Source organism: Pseudophryne corroboree, chromosome 9, assembly GCF_028390025.1.
Source record: "Pseudophryne corroboree isolate aPseCor3 chromosome 9, aPseCor3.hap2, whole genome shotgun sequence".
Lineage (NCBI taxonomy): Eukaryota > Metazoa > Chordata > Amphibia > Anura > Myobatrachidae > Pseudophryne > Pseudophryne corroboree.
The window spans coordinates 445,782,684-445,795,261 of record NC_086452.1 but is presented as its reverse complement, the minus strand read 5'-3'; the positions used below and the strand labels follow the sequence as shown (position 1 = coordinate 445,795,261).

At 49.3% G+C, this 12,578-nt stretch overlaps 1 protein-coding gene across 3 annotated transcripts in view; it reads right to left on the bottom strand.

The window, feature by feature from the left end:
• LOC134958491 (solute carrier family 26 member 6-like) overlaps positions 1-12,578 on the bottom strand; it is a 183,077-nt gene that overhangs the window by 46,870 nt on the left and 123,629 nt on the right. For all 3 annotated transcript variants that reach the window (XM_063941152.1, XM_063941151.1, XM_063941153.1), the window contains exon 8: positions 5,357-5,509. In XM_063941152.1, coding sequence (XP_063797222.1) covers positions 5,357-5,509 — 153 coding nt within the window. The remainder of the gene's footprint in view (positions 1-5,356; positions 5,510-12,578) is intronic.

The following is a 12,578-nucleotide window of genomic DNA, read 5'->3' as shown; positions in this document are numbered from 1 at the left end:
ATCATTCTTCATCTGCTTCAACACCATTCTTCACTAACTTTGGATTCCACCCTAAAGTCCCTGAGTTCCAACCGCTTCCAGCAACTTCTGTTCCCGCAGTGGATATCACCTTGCATCAGTTTGCCAATATCTGGAAGAGCGTACGATCAGCTCTGCTCAAGGCATCGTTCAGGTACAAGAAGTTTGCGGATTAGAAGCGTCGAGCAGTTCCTGCTCTCAAGGTGGGTGATCGGGGTATGGTTATCCACGAAGAATTTGAGGTTAAGAGTTCCCAGTATGAAGTTTGCACCTCGCTATATCGGTCCTTTCAAGATTGAACAAGTCATCAATCCTGTTGCTTACAGACTCCAGTTGCCTCCCTTCTTAAAAATACCCAGGACATTCCATGTTTCCCTGTTGAAACCGCTGATCTTGAATCGGTTTCATTCCTCACTTCCTCCAACTCCGAAAGTCCAAACTCAACGAGGCGTTGAGTATGAAGTGGCCAAGATCCTGGACTCACGTCACCGTTACGGTCAACTACAATATCTTATTGACTGGAAGGGTTATGGTCCTGAGGAACGTTCATGGACCAATGCTTCTGATGTCCATGCTCCTGCCTTGGTCCGGAGATTCCATTCCAAGTTTCCTCAAAAGCCAAAGAAGTGTCCTGGGGCCACTCCTAAAGGGGTGGGTGCTGTCACGATCCGGGTATCTGGACGCCATTTCTTACCCATCAGATGCCTCCTAAGGCTGGCTCAGCGCTCCAGGACCGGATCCCATCTGTTATCCTGATGTGTACATTCCTGTATCCTCTCCTGTCACTCTGGGACGCTGTCACAGTAAACGCCATATTACACCTGGCATGGCGTCTCCCGCGGCCTCCGCCGCCGTCCCTGAACTTCTGCATGCAGAGTGTCTGAGTGGCGATTACGTCAGCCGCGGCCTCCGCTGTGTCCGCGTGGTTGGATGTGCATCTGTCAGCCTGGCGCCTCCTGTCTCCGGTGGCCGGCGCCGCCATTACTGTTTTCATTACCACATGGATTACAAACCAAACTTCCCTCCAAGTGTCTGCATGGGAGCAGCCATCTTGGATTCTGTCAGCTGATCATTTCCACCAATCTGTTCTCAGTATTGATAATCTGCATAATTGCCTAGCCAATCCCTTCCTTGCTGCAGGTATAAATACACTGTGCCTGAGCAAGGAAGGCGTCAGTGCTTTGGTTGTCAAACCTAGTTCCTGTTTGTCTCTCTCCTGTGATTGTCTTCCAGGTTCCAGCTCCTGTCTCAAGACTTCCACCATAGAGACCCGCACCAGCATTCCACCTGCGGTGTAGCCTGACTCTCCAATCCATTGTGGATTCATCTGTTTCCAGCTACAACATTACCTGCTTCCAGCTCAGCTTCCAGCAGAGTACAGCTTCCCTTAAAGGGCCGGTGTCCTTTCTACACTTTACCACTCTCCACCGGTATTATTATTTCTCCGCTCTCAAGTTCTACATTTCAGTTCATATTTCATCGCTCCCAAGTTCATTTATTATTTAACTGGTTCCAGCCAGTATCCACTCCGTGCTAACAACAGTCTGGTTCCAGCCAGTATCCACAGCAGCTGTTTTATCTTCAGCAACCCAGCTTTTCCTGGAACACCAGCTGGTACAATCCTGGGTTATCTCCATTGCTACAGTCGGGCCTGGTAAGGACTTTCCATCTAGAAGATCATAAGAACTATCTCACACTACCAGTGCCCTGTGGCTCCTGCCATCCTGTAGTACCCAGGAACTGTATTTATTCTTTGCTGACTTTTACGTTTTCTTTTACTGCTGCTGTGTTGCGGAGTTGTCATAATAAACATCATTGACTTTTATCCAAGTTGTCGTGGTCACGCCTTCGGGCAGTTATTATTCATGTTACTTACATGTCCAGGGGTCTGATACAACCTCCCAGGTTCCGGTACATCTCAGCCCCTACAACTGAGACTGCCTCCCGTCAGCTCAGGCCCTCAGTTGTGACAAATGTGACTATATGCCGCACTTACAGTACCGCTATATGTGCACTTACAGTACCGTTGGGTTCATAAATTTTTGTTCACAGCCACATAGGGCTGCGTACAAACACCCACGTATCTAGAGCGAGATAGGGCTGTGAGGGAGGTACGTTTATTGGATTGACCCCTATGTGGTGCGAGGAAGAATCAGCGATGTTGGTCGATGCAAGGTGCTGGAGAAACAATTGGAAGGAAGGCGTTTTGCGCTATCACCATGGATACCCCCATTTTGTCAGAACACAATGCAGCTTTTACATTGGAAATGCTTGTTAGTACCAGACACCATTTATCAGTAACATGATTGGGTTATAACTGTGTTTGGCCACCGGCACTAAGCAGATGAAGGGGCGATGTTCCACTGCACCCTACAGGTATCATCACCATGACAGTAACCACCAAAGAGGCGGCACTGTTGGGACATGGCTGAAATACAGATCATTGGTTTTATGCTATTTGAATTTTGATTTATTAATATTTATTCTTTACCAAACATTTTTCATTGTAAAAGGAGAGGAGCATGTTGGATGAAGAAGGCCCAAATTGTGGCATAATCCCATTCCTAGGGTTCTTGTGACAAATATGGTGCCCCATTGTATAAAACCTAAATCTATACCCATGATCCGTAAGTATATTGAGTAGACGATACAGCCCTCCTAAGAAAAATAAAGTTTACATTTAGCTCTTATTAAATAAACCAAAGGTAATATCAAATGGCAAAAAAAGCCACATTCTCCTCCAAACATGATCTGAAGAAGTGTCATTATCACAGTTTCCTTATTCAGAAAAAATTATACGTAGGGGCAGGGCAGCCATCAGGGGGGACTGTGGGGACTGGCATCCCGGGCCCTTACAGAAAGGGGGGGCCTATCCCTGGCTCCTACTGCCAATACCAGGAGAGCTACACCAGGCTGTGAAACAACAGCGGGCTTCTTAAAACAAGTCTTCCCTGCGTACCAGCTCTGTGTGAACCGTTCCTGTAGGCCCGCAACACTCCACCTATATGTAACGTCACAATGTATGACATCACATAGGGGTGGACCGGTGCGCAGAATATATATATTTTTTTTTGGGATAGGGGGTGGGGTGGGGGGCTGTCTATTTTGTCAGTCCCAGGCACCACAATTTCTGATGGCAGCCCTGCGTACGTTTTTGCAGTGACTTGCATTGTGTACAACTAGGGGGCTGAGGCAGATGATGGAATAGGCATGGAGTGGTGGGCAGTGGGGAAGCAGTGGCATGCAGTGGATTTAAAGGTGCAGCCACAGTACAGTAAGGGCACGGTGTGGGTGCATAGTTATATAGTGTGACCAATATGTAAAGTGTCAATTGCAGCCTCCTGGAAGGGTCTGAGTTGCAAGTGCTCTGACCTTGTACATGTAACCAGGGGCGTTTCTAGAGAGGAGGAGGCCCATGTGCTGGCTCCGTGCGCCCCCCCCCCCCCTCTCTAGCTGGCAGTGCTGTAGCTCTGGCCACTAGGGACCTTAGCGCTGTCCCAGAGCCCAGAGCGCATGTGCACATCTCTGTGAAAATGTTGCGGCAGCCATTTTCCGAGTGATTTTCTTACTGCGTATGTGTGAAACACCGGGAAAATGGCACCGCACCATTTTCCTAGTGATTTCTGCAGCGCTGCTGCTGCGCCGTGACGCTCCGGAAGGTAGTATTAAAAATAATGAGTGCAGGGTGCGCGGTGTGGGCCCCCGCTGGACCCCGGGGGCCCGTGTGCACCGCACGCACTACACCCATTATAAATACGCCAATGCATGTAACGATGATAATGATGACTGCATGTGATAAGTTGCGCACAAGGAAAAATACACGCCTATTTCTGCAAAACCCCTACAACTGCTGCAACACTGGGGAAGGGGTCTACTGCGTTATGCCAGCTGTCGGGATCACGGCGCCCAACATACCGTCGCCGGGATCCTGACCGCCGGCATGCCGGCAGCGGGGCGAGCGCAAAAGAGCCCCTTGTGGGCTTGCTGCACTCACCACGCTGTGGGCGCGGTGGCGAGCTATGCGCGCCACACTATTTATTCTCCCTCCAGAGGTGTCGTGGACCCCCAAGAGGGAGAATTGTTGTTGGTATCCTGGCTGTCGGGATCCCGGCGCCGTTATGCTGAGCGCCGGGATCCCGACAGCCGGCATATCGGAGGCCTCCCCTGGGGAAGTGCTGTCAGTACATAAAATAAAATGTCCCATTTGGGGCTACTACTCCTCACATTTTACATGATCCAGTCTACTTGGGTGTTTATCATCCACTCTATCCGGCCAGTAGCTGTAATGTGCCCCCATCGTGTCCTGCAAAGTTTACCAACTTCAGAACACACAGTGAAGCCACGACTCCAGTCATACTCCAGCCGCATCTGACCCAGGTACAGCAAGGTGAGGGAGCCGCAGTCAGGAGCGGCTCAAGAGGTGGGGCTGCGGGTCTGTTCAAATTTCAAATAGGGGAGCCGCACCAACTGCCATTTCAAACTAACTAACTGGCAGTTGGTGCGGCTCCCCCATCTGACCTGCAGCCCCACCTCTGGTGCCGCCCCTGGCCAATTTGCAACCCCGTATGCGTCCGAGTAACGGCATAGAGTCAGAGTCTGAATCTCTTGAACAATGGCCTATGCAAACTATGACAGAGCCGTCCTCTATTAATAGTGCCACAGAGGAGCCTTATCCCCAGTGGCAAACGCAGGATTCCTAGAGGGGGGTTTCCAAATATAGTCCATAATCTCCCACTCTGCGGAACATTGGAGCAAGTGCAGGAGTCTGGGGGAGCGGTAGACGATCCTAGTAACGACCTGGACATTAATGTAAACATTGGTCTTTTTATACACTGGATGCTGTATGGAAGACAGTATTAATATTTAACACTATAGATGGTCTATAGTATAGGGTGTATCAAACATTTACATAATATAAATAAATGGTCAGGAAAATGTTACACATACCATAATAAATACACAAACATAATAGAACCAGTACTGTACTTTATAAGTACACATTCTCCCACCTCATGGTAAGGCTCCTGTCTCTTCTTCCTGGTAGCTACTCTTTGGTCCAGTGCACTGATTAAGGACTCAGATCCACACACATAGCAAACTTGGTAGAAGAAGAAGCTGCTACCACTGGGCATGTGTAGCAGCTCTGCTCTGTCCCTTAAACTGCATGATGTGGTGTCAGCTCTAGTAATCTCATTACATACCATTGCTATTGTCATAATTTGAGCCACTTGCCAAGAGGAGGGGGGTTTACGGGCAACCAGAACCCCCCCTGCATTTGCCTATAATCCCCACTCCCCACCTCCTGTCTTTCTCTTAATGTGCAATGTTATGGCCTCACCGTAATCAGCTCAATGGGTATCGGCATTCGGATCTTTGATTTGTATTTCTCATTCAGAAACTTCACCACCAACATCACAGCGATGGCAATGAGACCAGCGAGAAGAGCTGCGACATTAGTTTGAGGAATCTTGTAGCAGAGATTCACAATGGTCTACAGGAGACGAGAGACACAATCAGCGCACACAGAAAGCCCATTGGCTCAGATTACCTCTTATGTCATTGTGTAAAGGTTTATGTTATAGAATACATGGAACCAGAGTCAGATTCACCTCACAGGTATAAGGGCCCCATTTGGCAACAGTAAAACATTGTATTCTCCTAAGTCCTATAAAGTAGGTAGTATTCCTTATGACGCAGGTAGTAAGGTTCATAGAAGTTTGTTTGAAAAACAGCCACTGTGTCTTTAGCCTGATTCATGTATGTAAGTAAAGCAAAAAAAAAGCAAGCAACTGGTCAGAACCATGCTGCACCACAGGTAGGGCAGATGTAACATGTGCAGAGAGTTAGATTTGGGTGGGGTATGTTCAAAACTGACATCTAAATTGCGGTGTAAAAATATAGCTGTCTAACGTTTGGTGGCTACATGCAGAAGCAGCCAGTATTTACCCTGCACAGAAACAATATAAATATAATTGCTCCCCTTGCGTGGCAATAATAAGATTTTACTTACCGATAAATCTATTTCTCGTAGTCCGTAGTGGATGCTGGGGACTCCGTCAGGACCATGGGGATTAGCGGCTCCGCAGGAGACAGGGCACAAAAATAAAGCTTTAGGATCAGGTGGTGTGCACTGGCTCCTCCCCCTATGACCCTCCTCCAAGCCTCAGTTAGGATACTGTGCCCGGACGAGCGTACACAATAAGGAAGGATTTTGAATCCCGGGTAAGACTCATACCAGCCACACCAATCACACCGTACAACTTGTGATCTGAACCCAGTTAACAGTATGACAACGTAGGAGCCTCTGAACAGACGGCTCACAACAATAACAACAACCCGATTTCTTTGTAACAATAACTATGTACAAGTATTGCAGACAATCCGCACTTGGGATGGGCGCCCAGCATCCACTACGGACTACGAGAAATAGATTTATCGGTAAGTAAAATCTTATTTTCTCTAACGTCCTAGTGGATGCTGGGGACTCCGTCAGGACCATGGGGATTATACCAAAGCTCCCAAACGGGCGGGAGAGTGCGGATGACTCTGCAGCACCGAATGAGAGAACTCCAGGTCCTCTTTAGCCAGGGTATCAAATTTGTAGAATTTTACAAACGTGTTCTCCCCCGACCACGTAGCTGCTCGGCAGAGTTGTAATGCCGAGACCCCTCGGGCAGCCGCCCAGGATGAGCCCACCTTCCTTGTGGAATGGGCCTTGACAGATTTAGGCTGTGGCAGGCCTGCCACAGAATGTGCAAGTTGAATTGTGCTACAAATCCAACGAGCAATCGTCTGCTTAGAAGCAGGAGCACCCAGCTTGTTGGGTGCATACAGTATAAATAGCGAGTCAGATTTTCTGACTCCAGCCGTCCTTGAAATATATATTTTCAATGCCCTGACAACGTCCAGCAACTTGGAATCCTCCAAATCGCTAGTAGCCGCAGGCACCACAATAGGCTGGTTCAGGTGAAACGCTGACACCACCTTAGGCAGAAAATGAGGACGCGTCCGCAGTTCTGCCCTGTCCGAATGGAAAATCAGATATGGGCTTTTATACGATAAAGCCGCCAATTCTGACACTCTCCTGGCTGAAGCCAGGGCCAGTAGCATGGTTACTTTCCATGTAAGATATTTCAAATCCGCCGATTTGAGTGGCTCAAACCAATGGGATTTGAGAAAATCCAAAACTACATTAAGGTCCCACGGAGCCACTGGGGGCACAACCGGGGGCTGTATATGTAGTACTCCTGTTACAAAAGTCTGGACTTCAGGAACTGAAGCCAATTCTTTCTGGAAGAAAATCGACAGGGCCGAAATTTGAACCTTAATGGACCCCAACTTGAGGCCCATAGACAATCCTGTTTGCAAGAAATGTAGGAATCGACCCAATTGAAATTCCTCCGTGGGGGCCTTCCTGGCCTCACACCACGCAACATATTTTCTCCAAATGCGGTGATAATGTTGTGCAGTCACCTCCTTCCTGGCTTTTACCAGTGTAGGAATGACCTCTTCCGGAATGCCTTTTTCCCTTAGAATTCGGCGTTCAACCGCCATGCCGTCAAACGCAGCCGCGGTAAGTCTTGGAATAGACACGGTCCCTGCTGAAGCAGGTCCCGTCTTAGAGGTAGAGGCCACGGATCTTCCGGGAGCATCTCCTGAAGTTCCGGGTACCAAGTTCTTCTTGGCCAATCCGGAGCCACGAGTATCGTTCTTACTCCCCTTTGCCGTATAATTCTCAGTACTTTTGGTATGAGAGGCAGAGGAGGAAACACATACACTGACTGGAACACCCACGGCGTTACCAGAGCGTCCACAGCTATTGCCTGAGGGTCTCTTGACCTGGCGCAATACCTGTCCAGTTTTTTGTTGAGGCGAGACGCCATCATGTCCACCTTTGGTTTTTCCCAACGGTTCACAATCATGTGGAAGACTTCTGGATGAAGTCCCCACTCTCCCGGGTGTAGATCGTGTCTGCTGAGGAAGTCTGCTTCCCAGTTGTCCACTCCCGGAATGAACACTGCTGACAGTGCTATCACATGATCTTCCGCCCAGCGAAGAATCCTTGCAGCTTCTGCCATTGCTCTCCTGCTTCTTGTGCCGCCCTGTCTGTTTACGTGGGCGACTGCCGTGATGTTGTCCGACTGGATCAACACCGGCTGACCCTGAAGCAGGGGTTTTGCCAGGCTTAGAGCATTGTAAATCGCTCTTAGCTCCAGTATATTTATGTGAAGAGACATCTCCAGGTTTGACCATACTCCCTGGAAGTTTCTTCCCTGTGTGACCGCTCCCCAGCCTCTCAGACTGGCATCCGTGGTCACCAGGACCCAGTCCTGTATGCCGAATCTGCGGCCCTCTAACAGATGAGCACTCTGCAACCACCACAGAAGAGACACCCTTGTCCGTGGCGACAAGGTTATCCGCTGATGCATCTGCAGATGCGATCCGGACCATTTGTCCAGCAGATCCCACTGAAAAGTTCGTGCGTGGAATCTGCCGAATGGAATCGCTTCGTAAGAAGCCACCATCTTTCCCAGGACTCTTGTGCATTGATGCACAGACACTTTCCCTGGTTTTAGGAGGTTCCTGACAAGTTCGGATAACTCCTTGGCTTTCTCCTCCGGAAGAAACACCTTTTTCTGAACCGTGTCCAGAATCATTCCCAGGAACAGCAGACGTGTCGTCGGGGTCAATTGAGATTTTGGAAAATTCAGAATCCACCCGTGCTGTTGCAGCACTATTTGGGTTAGTGCTACTACGTCCCCCAGCTGTTCCCTGGACCTTGCCCTTATCAGGAGATCGTCCAAGTAAGGGATAATTAATACGCCTTTTCTTCGTAGAAGAAACATCATTTCGGCCATTACCTTGGTAAAGACCCGAGGTGCCGTGGACAATCCAAACGGCAGCGTCTGAAACTGATAATGACAGTTTTGCACCACGAACCTGAGGTACCCTTGATGTGAAGGGCAAATTGGGACATGCAGGTAAGCATCCTTGATGTCCAGGGACACCATAAAGTCCCCTTCTTCCAGATTCGCTATCACTGCTCTGAGTGACTCCATCTTGAACTTGAATTTTTGTATGTACAGGTTCAAAGATTTCAGATTTAGATTAGGTCTTACCGAGCCGTCCGGCTTCGGTACCACAAATAGTGTGGAATAATACCCCTTTCCCTGTTGTAGGAGGGGTACCTTGACTATCACCTGCTGAGAATACAGCTTGTGAATGGCTTCCAATACCGTCGCCCTGTCTGAGGGAGACGTTGGCAGAGCAGACTTTAGGAACCGGCGAGGGGGAGACTTCTCGAATTCCAACCTGTAACCCTGAGATATTATCTGCAGGATCCAGGGGTCCACCTGTGAGTGAGCCCACTGTGCACTGAAATTCTTGAGTCAACCCCCCACCGCCCCTGAGTCCGCTTGTAAAGCCCCAACGTCATGCTGAGGGCTTTGCAGAAGCCGGGGGGGGGGGCTTCTGCTCCTGGGAAGAAGTTGCTTGGTGCACTCTCTTACCCTTTCCTTTGCCTCGGGGCAAATATGACTGTCCTTTCGCCCGCTTGTTCCTATAGGAACGAAAGGACTGCGGCTGAAAAGATGGTGTCTTTTTCTGTTGGGAGGGGACCTGAGGTAAAAAGGTGGATTTCCCGGCTGTTGCCGTGGCCACCAAATCCGATAGACCGACCCCAAATAATTCCTCCCCCTTATACGGCAATACTTCCATATGCCGTTTGGAATCCGCATCACCTGACCATTGTCGCGTCCATAAACTTCTTCTGGCAGATATGGACATCGCACTTACTCTCGATGCCAGAGTGCAAATATCCCTCTGTGCATCTCGCATATATAGAAATGCATCCTTTAAATGCTCTATAGTCAGTAAAATACTGTCCCTATCCAGGGTATCAATATTTTCAGTCAGGGAATCCGACCAAACCACCCCAGCACTGCACATCCATGCAGAGGCGATGGCTGGTCGCAGTATAACACCAGTATGAGTGTATATACTTTTCAGGGTAGTTTCCAGCCTCCTATCTGCTGGATCCTTGAGGGCGGCCGTTTCAGGAGACGGTAACGCCACTTGTTTTGATAAGCGTGTGAGCGCCTTATCCACCCTAGGGGGTGTTTCCCAGCGCGCCCTAACCTCTGGCGGGAAAGGATAGAATGCCAATAACTTCTTTGAAATTAGCAGTTTTCTATCGGGGTTAACCCACGCTTCATCACACACTTCATTCAATTCGTCTGATTCAGGAAAAACTACAGGTAGTTTTTTCAGACCCCACATAATACCCCTTTTTGTGGTACATGCAGTATCAGAGATATGTAAAGCCTCCTTCATTGCCGTGATCATATAACGTGTGGCCCTACTGGAAAATACGTTTGTTTCTTCACCGTCGACACTAGATTCGGTGTCCGTGTCTGGGTCTGTGTCGACCGACTGAGGTAAAGGGCGTTTTACAGCCCCTGACGGTGTCTGAGACGCCTGTACAGGTACTAACTGGTTTTCCGGCCGTCTCATGTCGTCAACTGATTTTTGTAATGTGCTGACATTATCACGTAATTCCATAAATAAAGCCATCCATTCCGGTGTCGACTCCCTAGGGGGTGACATCACCATTACCGGCAATTGCTCCGCCTCCACACCAACATCGTCCTCATACATGTCGACACACACGTACCGACACACAGCAGACACACAGGGAATGCTCTTATCGAAGACAGGATCCCACTAGCCCTTTGGGGAGACAGAGGGAGAGTTTGCCAGCACACACCCAAGCGCTATAAATATATAGGAACAACCCTATAGAAGTGTTGTCTCCCTTATAGCAGCTTAATATATATCAAAAACGCCAAAAAAAGTGCCCCCCCCCCCCCTCTCTTTTTTACCCTGTTTCTGTAGTGCAGTGCAGGGGAGAGTCCTGGGAGCCTTCCTCGCAGCGGAGCTGAGCGGGAAAATGGCGCTGTGTGCTGAGGAGATAGGCCCCGCCCCCTATTTCGGCGGGCTCTTCTCCGGAGTTTGTGAGACCTGGCAGGGGTTAAATACATCCATATAGCCTCAAGGGCTATATGTGATGTATTTTTTAGCCAGAACAAGGTATTCTCATTGCTGCCCAGGGCGCCCCCTGCAGCGCCCTGCACCCTCCGTGACCGCTGGTGTGAAGTGTGTGACAACAATGGCGCACAGCTGCAGTGCTGTGCGCTACCTCATGAAGACTGAAAAGTCTTCTGCCGCCGGTTTCTGGACCTCTTCGCTTTTCGGCATCTGTAAGGGGGTCGGCGGCGCGGCTCCGGGACCGGACTCCATGGCTGGGCCTGTGTTCGATCCCTCTGGAGCTAATGGTGTCCAGTAGCCTAAGAAGCCAATCCATCCTGCACGCAGGTGAGTTCACTTCTTCTCCCCTAAGTCCCTCGTTGCAGTGAGCCTGTTGCCAGCAGGACTCACTGAAAATAAAAAACCTAAAAACTTTTTCTAAGCAGCTCTTTAGGAGAGCCACCTAGATTGCACCCTGCTCGGACGGGCACAAAAACCTAACTGAGGCTTGGAGGAGGGTCATAGGGGGAGGAGCCAGTGCACACCACCTGATCCTAAAGCTTTATTTTTGTGCCCTATCTCCTGCGGAGCCGCTAATCCCCATGGTCCTGACGGAGTCCCCAGCATCCACTAGGACGTTAGAGAAATGGTTTGTTCCAGACGCAAAGTTACAGTACTTGCTTTTTTAGTTTTACTTACAAACCTGAATCAGGACCTTCAGTGTCTTAAGTGAAAAGATGTCCTCTGCGGGCTTATGTAATCCACTGCTGCGTCCAAAGACATAGCATCAGATCATCTGCATGAACATCAGACCCTCAAGGTCACTCAGGATGTCCTGCGAAATTACGCTGCCGGGTCCAGTGCAGCAGCCGCCAAGGACGCTGCCACTGGCTTCAGCATGCTTGGAAAACAGGGCCGACACGTTGCCCCCAAACATCAGCAGTGGGTCAATCATGCCGCAGCTTTTGGGACACCGCGACCGACATTGCGGGACCAGATCTGCTCATGCCCAGTGCGGCTCCTGTACATGTGTACATCTAGAAACATTGGAGATTAGTGGAAAACATCAAATACACGTAAGTCTCTGGGTCAGGCCCAAAGCAGGTACAGTATTTTTAACATATTACACCTAATACAAACATGTTTCCCTTATACCAGTAAGGAAAGTAGAGGGACACGGTATGAGCTGCCAGCCACTTTCACTGGCAGGACAAATCCATACAGGGGGAGATTTATCATACCTTCTAACATGTTGCCCTTGGCAACCAGTCAAATTCCAGCTATAATGTTATAGAATGTACTAAGTAAATGATAGCTAGAACCAGACTGGTTGCAATAGGTAACATCTCGACTTGTTCTCTTTAGAAGGTATGATACCTTTGTACGCAGTGACGATGATCACGCAACTGAGCGATTATCGGAAGACTGTGCATGCGCTGTGGTCGCACTGCGCACACGCCAAGGTACATGTGCAATGCCACTCCCAGTCAGTGGTGCAAGTAGAAAAAATGTCTTATGGGTACTGTGTGCGCGCG